The sequence below is a fragment of the Hyalella azteca genome, unplaced genomic scaffold (genome assembly GCF_000764305.2).
Source record: "Hyalella azteca isolate HAZT.00-mixed unplaced genomic scaffold, Hazt_2.0.2 contig3384, whole genome shotgun sequence".
Lineage (NCBI taxonomy): Eukaryota > Metazoa > Arthropoda > Malacostraca > Amphipoda > Hyalellidae > Hyalella > Hyalella azteca.
Genome location: NW_025933634.1, coordinates 336,159 through 354,630, shown reverse-complemented (window position 1 = coordinate 354,630; position 18,472 = coordinate 336,159). Strand labels below are relative to the sequence as shown.

General features: G+C 37.6%; 1 protein-coding gene across 1 annotated transcript; it reads right to left on the bottom strand.

Annotated features, from left to right (window-relative positions):
• Nucleotides 1-10,788: 10,788 nt before the first annotated feature.
• On the bottom strand, nt 10,789-18,227 carry LOC108673531 (nischarin). Its single transcript, XM_018161378.2, has 5 exons — nt 17,827-18,227; nt 14,810-15,015; nt 14,430-14,582; nt 14,075-14,208; nt 10,789-13,583 (listed from the first exon to the last, which is right to left on the bottom strand). The coding sequence occupies exons 1-5, from the start codon at nt 17,888-17,890 to the stop codon at nt 12,677-12,679; spliced, it is 1,464 nt and encodes a 487-aa protein (XP_018016867.1). The 5' UTR covers nt 17,891-18,227; the 3' UTR covers nt 10,789-12,676.
• Nucleotides 18,228-18,472: the final 245 nt, after the last annotated feature.

The following is an 18,472-nucleotide window of genomic DNA, read 5'->3' as shown; positions in this document are numbered from 1 at the left end:
GAATACGATTGATGAGACTGAGTCAGTCACCATCGACCGTGTGATGCACAGTATGGCTTTCTGGTAAACTCTGGAGCTCCGGGACGAAAATATGCATGGGCAACTTTGAATATTCCAGTGGCCGACCTCCTCCTGAAAAACTATCACGAAGTTCGAAGCTGGCGTGAAGTAAACAAATTATGCATCGCCCTTGAACCCGTGCTGAGGTATTCGCTTTTAGTTTCAATGTCTTTTCTTTGTAAAGAATCTCTTCAACATTAATGTTTTCATGTTCTCGCATAACGTCAAGAATTTTCAGCAAAAATTCATTGATTCTCTTGCACAATGGATGGTTCATTCATCGAAGTTGAACGACCTTTAATTCCTGGAAATCTATCGCAACGCAAAAAGCAAGCTGCCTTCGCGAATGAATTCCGTAATATTTCCAGACACTGGCCTCGTTTTCCGGTGAAATGGCGCCATCCAAACACCGTATCTGCAGCTCAATTCATTACATTATCCTAATTCATTTTTCTAGCAAAATTCAGGCCTGGATTCCAGGTAATCATTCACTAAAAAACCCTTATACTCTTCTTTTATGATCCTAACTTACAGATAAAACTTTATTCGCCCAAATGCGATAGATTTTGCTTCGAGACTTCGATAAGTTTTCGAACAAACGTAAATAAATTCTGGTTAGTAAAAAAATAAATTGAAAAATAATTGCGCCATTAAATAAATAGTATATTCTCCCATAACTAAAATCTTTAGTGTAAATTTTCCCGTAAGTCCAAACTTGGCATAGAATTTATGACTCTAAACTTTAATACTTCAATAAGGAGTATTAAAATTGTATCTTTTTGCGAAGGAAAAAATTAATGTTTAATAAATAATTATAATAATGTTTAAGGACATTAATAATGATACAAGTTCATTCTACGCCATCAGTTTGAAGATACACTGAACTGAAGTACAAATTTTTTAAAGTTATCTCTGTTATGTCATAATTAGCTAAACGATAATAATATTAATTCCTTAACGATGATTTTAATTCGATGTTAATGATCTAATCAGGCATCTAACAAAAGAAAAATTCACAGGAAACCCCCGTAAACCCGCACTTGACGTTTGTCTACATGAGAGTAATAGCGGCGGCCAGTACAGCGTTTAAATACTAATCGCCACTATTTACCGCGCTTTTGGCCACGTGTATTGGCATCACTGACCACTGAAGTACCTTGCAGTAACTCTTTATATGGGCCAATATAACGGCAATTACTTGCAAATAGCATTATAGAAGGCCTTATACTTATAGTTCTGACTGCTACAACTGCCCTCATTTACAAGCATCTTAAATTAACATATCAATGACCGTAGGCTTACACTGGTCCCAAAGTGAGGAAATATTCCTCAGGTCGTCGATCTTTCCTCAAACTTAATGCAATAAAAAAACAGAACAGATTGCCGGCTCTCAGCTTCAAGGGAGAGGGCACACGCATTGCGCAGCTTTTCCAATTTTCCAATAAAATATTATTTTATAGAACTATCATTAGAATAGTATCGTCTCAAGACATGAATTTTCCATCGTTCCTCAATATAGCTTCTTGGCGGATATAAAACAGAAATGCTTACGCATGCGATAAAATTAATTAATTAACTCATGATTAATATATTAACTCTACAATAATTCCAATCAATCATAAGGATTAAGTACTCATTTCCTATTAAAATTTGAATTCATTAATCGTGTTTCAGTCCAGAAAAATGTTTTTAAAAAATTTTAGTATTACATACATAAAAAACAGAACCACGTCAAAGTTTTACATTTAGATAATTTATATATATTTGGGTAACAGTTACAGATATAGTTTTTTTATGATTATGGTATTCTAATGCACATGGTAGTACTCGGAGGCATTAAAATGCACGTCGGAGCCTGCGAGGAATTTTCTTTCAATTCACGCTTTCAACGGCCTACATTCCAGACATGTTTTAAATCAACGCAAGATTTTCGTGGCGCATTAAAATACTTTAGCCGTCGCAGTGTGGAGAGCAGAGGGCAGTGATGTGAAGAGTGAGCTTTACTGAGGTGCTGTCCTGATGTGGAGATGCTACAGCATTGGTGTGGAGATGCAGCTGCACTGATGTGGAGATGCAGCTGCCCTGATGTGGAGATGCAGCTGCACTGATGTGGAGATGTTTAACGATGATTTTAATTCGATGTTAATGATCTATTCAGGCATCTAACATAAGAAAAATTCACAGGAAACCCACGGAAAACCGCACTTCATGTTTGCCTACATATGAGGGTAATAGTGGCGGCCAGTATAGCGTTTAAGTACTTATCGCCACTATTTACCGCGCTATTGGCCACTTGTATGGGCATCACTGACCACTGAAGTACCTTGCAGTAACTCTTTACATGGGCCAATATAACGGCAATTAGTTGCCGATAGCATTATAGATGGCATTCTGCTTATAGTTGTGACTGCCACTACTGTCCTCGTTTTTTTTGCGTTTCGTTTCAGATTTGCTAGAGCCTCTGAAGACCAGTCCAATGTGGCCCCCACGACAGGGTTTTGAGTTATATTTGCCTAAGTGATTTTTCAAGTGGCGCTTCACAGTTACTTTCAATCAGTGCACTACCTAGCCTAACTCTAGGCTCCCTGCCTGACTTAAGCTCTTCCTATTCTTATACTGTCCCCGTTAACAAGCATCTTCAATTACCATTTCAATGACCTTAGGCTTACACTGGTCCTAAAGCGAGGAAATATTAAGTAGGTCGTCGATCTTTCCTCAAACTTAATGCAATAAGAAAACAGAACAGATCGTCGGCTCTCATCTTCAAGGGAGAGGGCACACACATTGAACAGCTTTTCAAATAAAATATTATTTGATATAGGTATCAAAAGAAAATTATCGTCGCAATACATGAATTTTTCATTGTTTCTCAATATAGCTTCTTAATAGAAATAAAATCAAAATATTTGACCTTGTGATTTAATTAATTAATTAATTCGTGATTAACTTATTGACTCTTCATTAATTCCAATCAATAATACCGATTAAGCACTCATTTTTTATTGAAATTTAAATTCATTAATCGTATTTCAGTCCAAAAAATGTTTATAAAAAAATTCTAGTTTTATAAAGAAAAAAACACAACCACGTCAAAGTTTTACATTTAGATAATTTATATATATATATATATATATATGGGTAACAGTTACAAATATAGCTATTTTATGATTATCGTATTCTAATGTACTTGATAGAACTCGGAAGCATTGAATGCATTGAATGCACGTTGGAGCCTGCGAGGAATTTCTTTTCAATTCACGCTTTCAACGGCCTAAATTCCAGACATGTTTTAAATCAACTTGAGACTTTAGTGGAGCATTCAAATACTTTTGCAGGCGCAGTGTGGAGAGCAGACGGCGCAATGATGTGGAGATGCAGCTGCACTGATGTGGAGATGCAGCTGCCCTGATGTGGAGATGCAGCTGCACTGATGTGGAGATGCAGCTGCACTGATGTGGAGATGCTGCAGCTGCGTCGAGAAGTGCCGGTCGAGCAGCTCTCAAAGCAAGCGCTCGTTAGCAGCGATCGTTGAAATAATTCATATAAATGGTGAACTTCGTTCGTTTAAAAAATAAAATTCAATTAAATTTGTTAACAACTTGAAAAAAAATTCAGTCAAAGTAATTACCTGCAGTGGTGATGTAGAATATTCATTTTTTTCATATGCGATGCACTGCGTCGTCGCCCAAAAATTTTCCAGTACTTCAAAGTAATTATCGAAACATGTCGACCAATAATTAACGAGGATTTAAATTCGGATTTTCTGAGCAGCTTTCCCGGCTGCACAAATCAGTGGCCAGGATTTATTTGCACCGCTCATCCCCACTTACGAAACTAATTAACTAAATGACAGCAAATTTGTTGACGTTACCAAGGGCCGAACTAAGCTGCGTCGGTGCGAAAATTCTTGTTAGAATTGGCAATGATTGCGCGTCCCGAAATCACAAGAGGTTTGTCAGATTATGTTTGCATGTGAAATAATATCTGATGATTTTGTCTATATTTAACCGGTCTAGCTTCCTCGTGCAGAAATTATATGATTGTATGATCACGAATATTCTAGAATATTCTAGGAGTTTTGTCATGTACATTGATGTTGTTGACGTTTTTATTTCATGGTACGCTCTGCATTTATTCGATTTAGTCATGACTTCGATGGGAAAGCTGCACGAAATGTTGCATTCCTTTCTTCAAAATAATAATATTTTCATATGGGTCATGTTCAATGTCATTATGTACATATCATAAAAATGTTCGATATACATGAGATCAAAAATTTCATAACATCATTGCCATAGACGCCAACATTGAACCCATAAGCTACAGGATGCTCCAGGATCTCAGCGCATGCATGTGATGTAAAAAAAGATATTCGACTCACGCCTTTGGCGCGGCAATTAGAGCGACTCCTGAAAAGCAGAGGCGCGAATGTGAAGGAAGGGAGTGGCTGTGAGGGAACAGCTGAGAGGGAGTGGCTGTGAGGGAACAGCAGTGAGGGAGTGGTTGTGAGGGAACAGCTGTGAGGGAGTGGCTGTGAGGGAACAGCTGTGAGGGAGTGGCTGTGAAGGAACAGCTGTGAGGGAGTGGCTGTGAGGGAACAGCCGTGAGGGAGTGGCTGTGAGGGAACAGCCGTGAGGGAGTGGCTGTGATGGAACAGCTGTGAGGGAGTGGCTGTGATGGAACAGCTGTGAGGGAGTGGCTGTGAGGGAACAGCCGTGAGGGAGTGGCTGTAAGGGAACAGCCGTGAGGGAGTGGCTGTGAGAGAACAGCTGTGAGGGAGTTGCTGTGAGGGAACAGCTGTGAGGGAGTGGCTGTGAGGGAGTGGCTGTGAGGAAACAACCGTGAGGGAGTGGCTGTGAGGAACAGCTGTGAGGGAGTGGCTGTGAGGGAACAGCTGTGAGGAAAGCCAGGGAACAGCTATAAGGGAAGAACTATGAGGGAACAGCTGTAAGGGAACAGCTCTAAGGGAGCAGCTCTAAGGGAGCAGTTCTGAGGGAACAGTTCTAAGGGAACAGCAGTGATGGAATTTGAATGCGTGCAGACTTATTCCACAGCTGAGGCTGCACGTGTCGAATTTGAAATGAATGCATCGGGCCAGACTGCAGTGAGGGAAGACGGGATGAGAGAACTGGACAGCGACAAGCTAGGATATTGGGCTTTAATTTTCCATTCACTCAATTCCTCAGATGTACCACAAATTTTTTTTCATTTGTGGTCTATATATCAGCGCAAGTGAACAGGAACTTTTCTGCAAAAAATAGATTGGGTTTAATAAATTTTCTTTAGCTTTAGTATACTAAAGTTTGATATTTGTCGGTATCGAATTATTAAGTTATGTCTACAGTGTACAGTGTAGACATCTCATCTTGTCTACACTCATAAAGTGTAGACAAGATGAGTGTAGACTCTACACTTATCTTTTAAATATTATCGATTGAACAGTTCAACATACGATGCTCCTTTCATGACACAAAGCGATGACACATCACAATTCTCTAGATTCATTTTTGTTTTCATTTATATAAAAAATTCGAAACGTAAAACGAAGTGAGGCAATTTATGCTGCATTTTCCAACTCACAGGAAACTTGTTCCGCTCGTGTTTCTTGACGCATCACAAAGCCAATGGCACAGATCTCGCTGACCTGGTTTACTTTAGAATCTTCACTATCTGTTCGCCCACACAAGAGATCAAACACATTTAGACTGTACTCGATATTTTCCAGCACAACATTTAAATTCTGTGTGTGGAGTATCAAAGGAGAGCAAACCAACGCGATAATGCAATAACAAATAGCAATTTGTGCAGTGATTTTTCAACTTTTTATTTCCAGTAAATTATAATTTCTAGAGGCTGAAAATACGCCTCCTTAAATCTCAACAGTTCTCATTAATTTGAAGTGAACATAGCTTGGTTTTGATTTTATCTTGCTTCTCTTGCTTATGACATTTTGAGATATTGCGTGTTTATTTTAGTTTGAAATGTTAGACTTTTTTAATTTCGAAAAATAGATCATTCAAACAATTTCGTAATGTTCTTCGAGGAGAGCTGTAAAAAAAATAATCTTTCAATTATCAGAATTTGTCGGGCAAACCATTGTTCATTGTTTTGAATAATACATTTTAGCGTTGCCTTTAAAATTTTGATCACTGAAATGAGTCTCTGACTCTGTATCAACCCATCCTTCATCCTTCATCCTCTACTGCTTGATCCGCAACTCAATTTGCTTTTGAACTTCGTAAATTTTGGAAGTACTCTCGACAGAATTATTTGGAGTGGAAAGTTTAATTGCAGGTCACTCCAGTTAGTCTATTGAGGATCTCAAGTTAGTCTCAGTAAAGTTTTTGAGCCCGAAGTCATCGACTCATTTTGAAGTCCGTTGAACGAGAAATCGAAAAAATTGGCTCCGATTCCGCAAATTTTAGGGATGACAAGTTTGAAGCGGATTTGTGTCATCCGCGGTTGAGACTGACAACTGACTTTCTGTAATAAAACTTTGTTTGAAAAGAAAAAATTATGTATTAAATTTGTAAATCCATACTTAAATTCGGAGAACTGCGTAATCCATCGCTGAATTAAATTAAAGAAAAATACATGAACACATTTGCAACATAAAAAGTGTTCCCCAGTCGACATAAGTCATGTTGAAGGATAAAATATCGTAAATATAATACCATGAGCAAAATATCAACCAACCAATTAGTCTAAGACTAATTAGCGACTGGATGACTTGAATTAAGAGTGCGCAAGTTAGTCGTAATTTGCTAGCAGTTTACGGAGTCTTCTCTGCGGGTCTCTGTGAAGCAATTATGCATTGCGGCAGAGAGCGGCAAGGCGTCATTAGAGACCTCTTATTTGTGACCTCGAGACCTCATTTGTGACCTCGAGACCTCATTTGTAACCTCGAGACCTCATTTGTAACATCGAGACCTCATTTGTAACATCGAGACCTCATTTGTGACCATGAGAACTCATTTGTGGCGTCATTTGCGACCTCGAGGCCTCATTCGATCGTGACCTAATTTCTGACCTCGATGCCTCATTTGCGACGTCGAGACCTCATTAGTGACCTCGAGACCTCATTAATAAACTCGAGACCTCACATTATTGAACTTGAGGCATAGGGAGCTCTCGGAACATAGACCAACATGTGGCGGCTTCTGTCAGAAGAGAATTGGCACTAATGATCATGCGGTAGAGTTTTATGATCTCATGAAGTGTAGCATATTGACGAGATACTATTAGCTCTGCTGGAGACAGAGCGGCTAAATGAACTTGTTATGTATATTATTGAGCGAATTGAGACTAATCCTAAAACATCAAGAATAAAATTAAATTATCTAATCATGTGGTACGCATGATTTTCTCCAATATTAAAATGATGCACGTCATCTAAATAGCGCATTCAGAGGTTGCCCTGCCTGGAGTTGGCACTGTGTTAATGTAGAAATATTAATTGTATTTGTGTACTCAGGCAAAGTGTTTATATATACGTTACTTTCAGTTGAATGTGATTGTAAAATGCAAAAAACGTGATAAAATAAGAGTAAAAATTAACATAGAAAAAAGCTATACAATTTTGTGCGCTGAAAATTAAAATTTATTTAATTAGCGTCTGTTGGTGCAGCCAAAATTATTTCCGTTTCTACAAAACGGAATCAGCACCAATGGCTTCTTTCCAGTTCAATTTTCATAAATAGCTGAACTTTAAAATTCGTTTAAACAGAAAGCAATAAAATCTTCTAGTCGAGCCTAAGAGTTCGAAAGAAATTCCTGCGATGGGTGTTTCCAGCTCCAACGTTCAGCGATGCATGGGTTGAAATTCCAATACAATGTTCCATAAGTTCATGCAAAATAACACACCGATTTGGATGCAACAACGTCTTTTCTCTATAAACAAACGCATAAAGTTTTCTACTTGGCCTTCTAAGCAGCGCAAAGCAAGCGAGACCTGGCAGAGCATCGATAATTTTATAGCGCCGAGTCTTATGGTTTCCAATAGCGAGAAATACTGCAGCTTGGAAGCTGGAGCGTCCTTTGAGGCTGTTAGTGGCAGGTTAGTGGCATATTGTTTCTGGGCGTCCTTTTCAAGAGCCTGAGATATATGGGAGGCTCTTCGCAATCTCCAAGAAAATGCATTCTTTCTTGTTCGGTCCCTAGTTTGCAGGTTCCAGTAAATAATTTTTAGATATAACATTTAAGAAGTCGTGCTTAAAAATTTGATTCGACCTAATGAGTTCTAAGCGAATTCATGACGGATGGTTTGCGGACAATTAAGACAATTAACCTGGTAAACTAAAAAAAAAATAAAAAAGGTCAACAATTGTCCAGAAACTTTAAAAAAAATTGGGCCAGCACCTACTACAATTGGGTGCTTAGTCACGTAATTGAGCCTCTTAATTATGATTACAAAAGGCCAGGACTAGCAATACCATCTGCAGTTAGGGAGAAATAAGATTCGAGCGCACTGGGCATCACAACAACGCATTAGCTGGCCGCCGTCGGGTTGTACGATTGCTCTCATGCTACAGTGAAGGTTTGTGGGTTCATTATCATAACGTGGGTACAGTGGAGGCCCATTGGCTCATTATCACGAAACGTGGGTACAATTGAGGTCCGCGGGTTCATTATCACTAAACGTGGGTACCGTTACCGTTGAGGTCCGCGGGTTCATTATCACAAAACGTGGGTACCGTTGAGGTCCGCGGGTTCATTATCACTAAACGTGGGTACCGTTGAGGTCCGCGGGTTCATTATCACAAAACGTGGGTGCCGTTGAGGTCCGCGGTTTCATTATCACAAAACGTGGGTACCGTTGAGGTCCGCGGGTTCATTATCACTAAATGTGGGTACCGTTGAGGTCCGCGGATTCATTATCACTAAACGTGGGTACCGTTGAGGTCCGCGGGTTCATTATCACTAAACGTGGGTGCCGTTGAGGTCCGCGGTTTCATTATCACAAAACGTGGGTACCGTTCGCGGGTTCATTATCACTAAATGTGGGTACCGTTGAGGTCCGCGGGTTCATTATCACTAAACGTGGGTACCGTTGAGGTCCGCGGGTTCATTATCACTAAAGGCTGCCACTAAAACATCGACTCTCCTTCCCCATGCAAATCCAATGTCCTTTTAACTGAGAAAGAATGCAGATTTTATGGAGGGTGCGTGCGAAGCTCTGAACAACTCTAACAACTATTCTCATTTGAGCGTCCGAACGACGTGCCGGAATTCGGAGCTCATATGAGAGATTTAGTCCTGAACTCCGAGGCATTCCGACAACGCGTTTTTGCCTCTCTCCTTCAGCCATTTTAGAACATCCTCGACCCTCCTGGGGCCGGTGAGTCCATGCGAACTTTGTCCAGTCGTTGGAAAATATATCACTCGACAAAGTTAAAGGAATTCTATTCAAGGCATAAGTTTAAAAACTGAATTTCAATTGGACGCGATGATATGACCTCGTCTTTTTGAAGGGTTGCTGAGTGAATGGGATATGCGCTAAGGTTGTTCGATTGAAATTCACTGGAAATCTTTTATATTGTTAAAATCAGTCAATAATCTGAACTGAAAGACTTAATAGAAAGTGCTTGGATATATATTGTTCGAAAAACTGGTTTTACGTTATTCTCGAGCTTTGTGAATAGCCAAATTTATGAATAATAATGGATTATCTGACGCGCGAGTGGATGAATACTTTGCAAAAAAACTCCGATCACACAAATTTCCGCATACCTGTGAGAAGACGAAATCGATTTTCACTTGCACAGCACGAACTGGACCTTCTCTCTCTGCCACGTTCAACATACTTACTTGTATCGGTCTAAAAATTTTCTTTAGATGCCGTGAAATGTGAAAGTATTTAAGACTAATGACCTGCTAACGATGAATCACTCGACTCTAAGCTGAGTCACATGTTCCGATGTTGGTGTCTATAGGGTTATTTTTTAGTCCATATGAATTATTACAACTTTGAGCTCGATGCTGAGTGAGGCTGCTAGTGGAAAACTTTTTCCCACACAGATATTGAACTAATATCTTTTCCTACCGCGGGTTAAAAATTTGGCCTGCTTCTTCTAGTTTTTTTTTATAATTTTGCATTTTATTCAATATGAATTTTGACTTCATGTTGCCACATTCATTTCACCAATGCTATAGACAGTCTACGTTGTAATCATTCTCAATTTTTTTAGTTAAATATTATGGAAATTTGTGTAGCTTCAATGATAAAAATCTCAATCGACGAATAATATTGAAATTATTAGTTTCGAACATTTCGGTAATACAAAACAATATAGGATAAAAATTCAGTTCCACATGCAGTTAACTTACTGCGGTTCTCGCAGCTAGTGACGCAGACACGTGCCATCTGGCGTTACTGGTTAATTGTATTGATGGTTTTAGATGTTTTTGGTTTCTCGTGCTAATGGTTCGTGGTGTTAATAGATCTCGGCGTTACTGGCCCCTTGTGTTTCTCTCAGCCATCATTCAGTGGCGTCAGTGGTGAGTGGCGTCAGTGGTGAGTCACGCCACTGGTGTCAGTGGTGAGTGGCGTCATTGGAGAGTCGCGCCACTGGTATCAGTGGTGAGTCGCGCAACTGGTATCAGTGGTGAGTGGCGTCATTGGTGAGTCGCGCCACTGGTATCAGTGGTGAGTCGCGCCACTGGTATCAGTGGTGAGTCGTGCCACTGGGGTCAGTGGTGAGCAAGAACTTAGGAGTGTCAAACACCAACAGCAAGAATATTTTATTGCATAGAAATATCAACATAAAAACTGACCCAAAATGAATATTACGAAGCCAATCAATTTTAAATAGGTACAGAATTAAATAGTTAACTTTAATATAAATACATAAGTGGGTTCGTGATGTCGTCGTTCAGAATGACAGACAATAATAAATATTCAAGATATTTAATTAATGATGTTTTACGAGTTACTGTGCCTCGGAATATAATGAGATGTTTATAATTCTGGTATCCAGTTAAAATTTAAAGTACGATAATTATTAATATTTCTTTTTACTAATTTGTCTGTGCTCACTTCGCTAATAATTCGAACAGCAATCAACGGGATTCGTGACCTAATCATTCAGTTTCATGTTTATCAAGAACCTTCGAATGCATCACGATTAACATTACCAGATTACAGCACAAGAAGACTCAAAAATATACATAGATAGTTGATACGAATGCATACTTGTGTAACAACAGAACACTCGTATGGGAATAAGTAATACAGTTTTCAAACTAATCAATATATAAATATTTTGACGAAATATTCTGTCAACACAAAATGACCCCACAATGACTACTTGGCATAAAACAGAATTATTGCTTAATCGTTTTAGCTTCCTGTAAACATTCGTGTTAAGCGAGAAAGCAGTCAGTTGGGAGTTCGTGTTTCGGCAATCTGGGCCGTGCTTGTGCGCGATTACAGATACGGGGTGTTGAAGCGAATGATTACGATCTATGGCGGATGTCACAGAGAACTGGTACCAGAATGATATACTAAAATACAAACTAATTGGCATTCATCACCACCATGAGATGGAGTTTTTAAAAAGTAGAGGTCAATTACGAAAACCCAGGAAGCACTCAAATACCAACACAAAATTTGATAACATCGCTACGTGACGATACAAATAACTACATAAAGGCTGCGATTTACCTATGCATAGAAATTTAAGATAAAAGATAAATTCGCAACTTCACTGAGAACTGAAAATTAGTTTCAAAACTAACTATATTTTTATCGAAAATCTACCCCATTTTCTTCCCATTTCAAGCAAATTTATGCATTATTGTGCAAAAATATTCAACATAACCATAAGCGATTTTAGGTTCGCCACACATATTTTAACGAAATAAGTGATCATAAATTCTTTGGCTTCGGATAATTTCATAGCTCTTACACTCAAGACACCGTGGAAGTCCAGAAAACAGTTCAAACCTTCAGGACGGTTACTTGTTGGCTTACCTTAGCGTACACGATAACAATAGACACTTTATACAGCATGCAAAGTATGTAGAATGTACATTCATTCATTCATTCATTGTACGTATGCACAATGTACATGCACGCCCCCACGTGATCTATCACTAAATACTCTGCAAAATGGAAGAAATAATCATTAAAAATAAACTGTTGTGAACAGTTCAGTAAATATTACTTTCACTCTGTCGTACATTTGAGACACAACATTGCACTGGAAACCCTCGTCGAAAATACAATACAAAAAGGTAGCGGTCACGGTACACTTTCCATTCCAATAGTTATATAACAAAATTAAATTATTTAAACCCTTAAATTGGAAACCACATTGTGCTGTCTTGTCATCACTAAAATGATGCCAATGTTGCAATGTATAGAAGTAGTAAGATAAGTTTCCGAGTCAAAATTTGCAATTGGTCAACATGAGATGGTACTGAAAATCTTGAAGGAAACCTTTTGTAGAAGGTCTATCAATACATGTAAGTAAAAAGCTGGCAGTGTGAGTGCAATAGCAATTCTTTGTACAAAACTAAAAAGTATTTCAGTGAATTTCTTCATGATAAAACAATAACTACGATTATACATTTACAATTAATAACCGTTTAATCGAATTTTAAACGTCGGAACATTTTACTCAAGTTTCGTAGCCTCCTCTACAGCAGTAGCAAGATCAGGTACGGGCATAAGTACGGTAGAAGATGCAGTAACCTGCAAAGGCAATACAGGACTCGTCATACTCAACACCGGCAACTTGCTCACGTTACTCTCCTTTGCCGAGCGAAGCGCCTGCAAGACAGCAACTTTGTCCAGTTCTCGCTGTGTTGGGCGTTCTAAATCGAGACAGATCTCTGAACATCGGCTGCCAAAACACTCGAGCACTTTCGTGCGGTAGTCTACAATGGTAGCAACTGGATTTCCAGTAAGAACCACGTCCTCTAAACATGGTAATTTCGACAAATGTTCTACTTCCTTGATATCTGTAATCAAGTTACTTGAAACGTCTAATGACACCAGAGAATATAAACATGCAAGCCCAATGAGAGACCTCATTTTATTTCTTGACAAGTCTAAGTGGACAAGGTTGCCAAGCTTGGTATGCAAGTCAGGCAATTCAACTATCGAGTTATTAGACGCCACAACTGATATCAGGTATGGAAGTTTGGTGAGATAATCTAAACTGGATAACTTGTTTCCTGAAAGATTAATAGTCTCAAGTTTGCGACACAAGCTCACAGAGAGGTCAATAGATGCAATGGCATTGTTGCTAAGGTTTAGGTCTTTCAGAGGAGCCCACTGAGGCAAGGATTGAAGAACTTCCATGTCCTCTTCACTGAAGTAGCGGTGTACAGCGTCACATAATAATAAGTCACATATGCGCTGTAAGCCGCATCCTGGAGCATTCAACTTAACAAGGCTTCTGCGTAGACTGGATGCATCAGTGATCTTCAACACGTTACAATCTTGGAGGTGAAGCATGTGTAGCTTCTTGAACAGGTTGAAGTTGAATTCCAGCTCATTTGGAATGATATTGCTCTCACTGCAAGGAAAAACTCGTCATGATTGTATGGATGGAATACAATCACAAAAGCTACCTATAACTGCAATGTGAAATTAAAATAACGTTTTGTTATAAAATTGTCTGATGCTGACCCCAGAACTTGTAGCCTAAGTATAATTTAAAGCAATTGGAGGCACAAATAAATAGCTTATTCAAAATGATCACTTCCATTCATTAAAAGCAGCTATTATAATTCAACAGTAAATAATAGCTAATTAGGATATATAGATTGAAACCAAAAAAAATTTCAATGTATTTTACAAAAAAGTGAAAATTTCACACTATATATACTAGTGTATACAGTGTGAAAATTTCACACTATATTACCACTGATGGATCCTCAACAAATTCAACAATTATAAAGAATTTATGTTATTTTTTCAGTCAATTTTACAACAGATTACATAAAATTCATTTTAAATTTCAAGGCTCAAAATCAACAAACTTGTTGGCATTCAATGGACACCCACCGCCACTTGTGCCAGGATCCTGTGATGGTGAGAGACCGCATACGAGCAGCACCCTCAGCCAACTGCACCATGTCGTGCATGCCCCCTGATGTGGGATGTGATGCGCACAGCTCAATTGTACTCACTGCATGCATCTGAATGGAAGTTGGGAGTGTAACAAACTGAAAAAAGGATTGTGGTCTGTATATTGTACCAGTAAACAATGATTAACATGTGCTGAAAAGAATTTTATTTCATTTTTAATGAGGAACACAATGATGGTGGCCAAAAATTTTTTTCACAACACAGATAGAAAACTAAACAGTTGATGTGAGGTGAAAGAGCAACAACAAAAAGCACACAATTATTAATATACCTCCAGCACAGTGAGCTGCGTTTGTTTTTGATGAGATGTGAAGCGCTGATCAGAAGCCAGACTACGTCCCAGGTACAACATCTCATACTGTGGCAGCAAGAGGAACTCGGCGAGTTCATCAGCTATGGCACGCTGCATCAATGCAACAACACCCTGAAAAAACTAGAACTGTAAATAAAAATGCATGGTAATGCCTTATGAGTAGAAAGAGACCCTCAAACCAGTTTGAGATTTGAATAAAAAAAATTTTAAATGTGTGGTAAATAGAACATGAATGTTAAAAAGGTTTAGTTTCTAATGTTAGAAAAAAATTTACTAGAATGTTAAAGATGAAATTCACAACCCAAACCAGCAGCAAACAGGTCATTCTAATGGAGTACCTGCAAATAAGCTTGTAAGTCAATTCTTCTTCTCTCAATAAAAGTAGGATCCTTGTTTCCAATGATTTTCTTGGGTGGTAGAAGATGTTTAGAAATTCCATGGTTAGTAGTGAGACGTTGGTGAAGACACTGGAAATCCTTATAACGATGTTTGACAGCCCATTGCACATTTCCCACATGTACAATGATGTTGTATTCTGTGAAATCTGCAATGTTTAGGAAATTTCATTTGTTATACGTAGCAATTCAAATGAATTTAATTTACATGGTTTTCAACTGAAAATTTCCATTATGTCTTTTTGAATAATGCACACGAGTCAAACCTTATATTTGTACTGAGATTTTGAGTGGATTCCAAATGAAATAAATTGATTAAATATTTCAGTTCAATTTTGCAGTTGCATTTTACTGTTTCAAAAATGATCAGGTTTAATATAAATTATAAAACATAAACCTGTGGCTTCAGAAACCTATTTTCAGCTTAAGAAGTAAACATTCATAAAATCTGCAATTTATTACACTAATGGACTAATTTATTGCACGTACTATTATGATACCTATTTAGCATAATAAAATAATATTGTGCAGAGTGCACAATCAAATATCAATTAATGACACCAAGTCATGTGAAGAATTTTCAGTACAATTCTAGATTAATCACAATCAATTGATTAATCAACCTGTAAAAATTATAAGATTAGTGCTGTCAAACAGAGTAATAAGCGACAATTTCGAGCATTTTTCATTAATAACTTCCTACCATGAAACATTTCATAAACAAGTTTGGGCTCATTTTAAAGGTCTTGGCAAGGGCTATTGTATGGCATCCCTGAAAAATTCCATATGCTATTTGTAAGGTGCAAGACACAAAAGAAAAGCGTCCCAAATTACCTCTGAGAGAGGGGTTATTTGAAACATTAGAAATAAAATTTAATTTTAAAACATTTTAATCCTGCACTGTGTACTCATCTATTACCTACTAACAGTGCTCTTCTTCCCTAGTAGATTATGAAGATGTAGAATAAATGAAATTTTCTGCGATTTGTACATGTTTTTCCTTTATTGATATGATTTTACCATATGCATACTATATTACCATATTATTGATGATATTACTGTATTATTGATGTGATATAACCTTTTCAATGGACATGCCATTGAGCATTGACAACAACCTTATCCACTGCAAGCTTCATATCAGCAGTTGTATAGCATTCCTTCTGTATCTGTGAGCTTACAGGACTGGGATTTTAATTTTGCACCATTTTNTTTATGTAAGTAAAATTTTTTAATACAGCAAATTTTTTTTTTGCTCCAGACCTTAGCAGAGGTACTTTTCCAAAATTGCACTTTTCACACTTTTTTCAGTGATTTTTTAGAGATGGTAAATGTTTGATTTCTTGACTAGCTTTATACATAATAGATAGTAAAAATGTTGAAGTTTACGCCACTATTTTTAGTTTTGCAATATTTTGATTAGTTTAGCTGCTACAACATTTCTACGATATGTGGGACGCGTGTCCCTATTTATCCCGCCTGTCCCTATTTATCCCGCCTGTCCCTTTTTACCCCGTCTGACAGTATATACTGCGGATTGCAGAAGTTTAAAATTTTTATGAAATGACATGTTTGCAAAGTGCAAACCTTGATTTTTTCAATTAAACAAAAATTTATGACCTTAAAGCCACAAGATTTATACCTACTGAAATTATATCTTAGAGCCGCGATATTTCAGAAAAAATTTAACTTTTCCAGCCCTGGCTATTACCTGACATCATGACATGCGCACATTAAAATGGTAGGTATGAAATGAGTAAGGTTGGGTTTTTTGGGTACATAAAAATGAGAAAAATTATCAATTTTTTGTCTGTAATTTTTGAAAATTATCCATAATACAATAACTTTTACCCAGAATTTTGGAAAATTCTGGCCAATATTCCTAATTAGGCTCCAAAAAAGACATGAAACTCTGAAATTGGACTTTACCAATTTCTGCAATTTTTTATTATTATTTAGAGTCTAGAGAATATATTATAATTCCTGGAATAAATTTCAAAACAATTTGAAAAACATGATCCATAACCATTTATAATAACAATCTACCTATAATAATTTGATAAAAAAAATTGTGCAATTAACCATAAATGTGATAAATTTTTTAGACATTCACAGGTGGTTTTTGCCAAATTTTCCATAATGGTCCCACACCTGCTTTTTGAAAATTTAAAATTTAAACAAATCATATTACTCATTACCTATTTTTTATTAATTAAAAAATAGGGTAGATAGGTAGGTATATACCATACCCAGGATGGTGCCGTTTTCTGCGGATTAATCCGGCGTAAACGAGGCTCCAAGCCCTTCTACTGGCGTACAACGCGGCATACAAAGAGCTAAAATAACTTTATTGGCGCACACGCCTGGCGTACGTCCGCATCTGGCTTGTCCTGACGCACCGTACGTCCGCATCTGGCTTGTCTTGGCGTACGTCCGCATCTGGTTTTGCAGTATTTCGACACGCAAATGTATGACGTCACCATTTCAACCATCAATGAACGCATGGAACTAAAACAAAGCTTAATATAAAGGAAAAACTAGAGAAGTGACGGAATTACCTACGATGTCGGAATATACCGCGTTTACCCTATACCAATTTCTTAAGTATGATAATTTTGGTATCCAGGATACTTTACTGGCCTACTAATAGGACTCAAAAATGAACTTGGGGGAGAGTCTAAAAAACTCTCTGCTTTGCCACTATGCGACGCACAAATGTATGACGTCACCATTTCAACTATCAACGAACGCATGGAACTAAAACAAAGCTTAATATAAAGGAAAAACTAGAGAGGTGATGGAATTACCCACGATGACGGAATATACCACGTTAACCCTACATAAAATACCAATTGAAATCCATACTAAAATTTAAACTTTACTAATATAATTAAACTAAATGATGAGCAATAATTAATACAGTATGAAATAATTTACCAAAATTAAATGAAAATATGTACCTGCACCAGTTGACACAGAAGTAAACTCTACTGTCAGGCGGTTTTCATCATCCAGTAGAGCCATGGAGCATTTGAAAGATATTTGGATAATTGGATATATATCAAGACATAAAGCTATTAATAAAGAGGTAAATATGATATTATGAATTTTTACTGAAAAAAACTGAAAGACATGTACTAGCTAACTTAGGTAGCTATTTAGATTTTAGTTAGTTATTTTGGCATCATAAAAACACCAAAGTCAGAAATGCAAGAAAGCAGAAATATGTATAAGCAGAGGTTAATAGAATCAGTGATAACTCGTCATAAATTAAAAAATAAGTCCTTCAAAATTCAAGTTTGTTCGAACTGTTTTGATACGATGTATCTAGCCATAATTTTGCCAGGGCACTGCCCACTGGCCACTGCCACAGATGGAACACCACGAATACTCTTCTCACTTCATCCATACTTACGGAAAAAATATTGCTAATAAATTCGCGAATGCCTGGATAATCATCATACACGAATTCGGCTTGCACATAACGAACTCAAGATCAAGTAACTCCAACATGAAACTAAAAAGTATAAATAATATCAGTATAAACGAACACCATGGCATGTGATAAATGATGATCATAAATGATAAAACGAATCTGGGAAAACC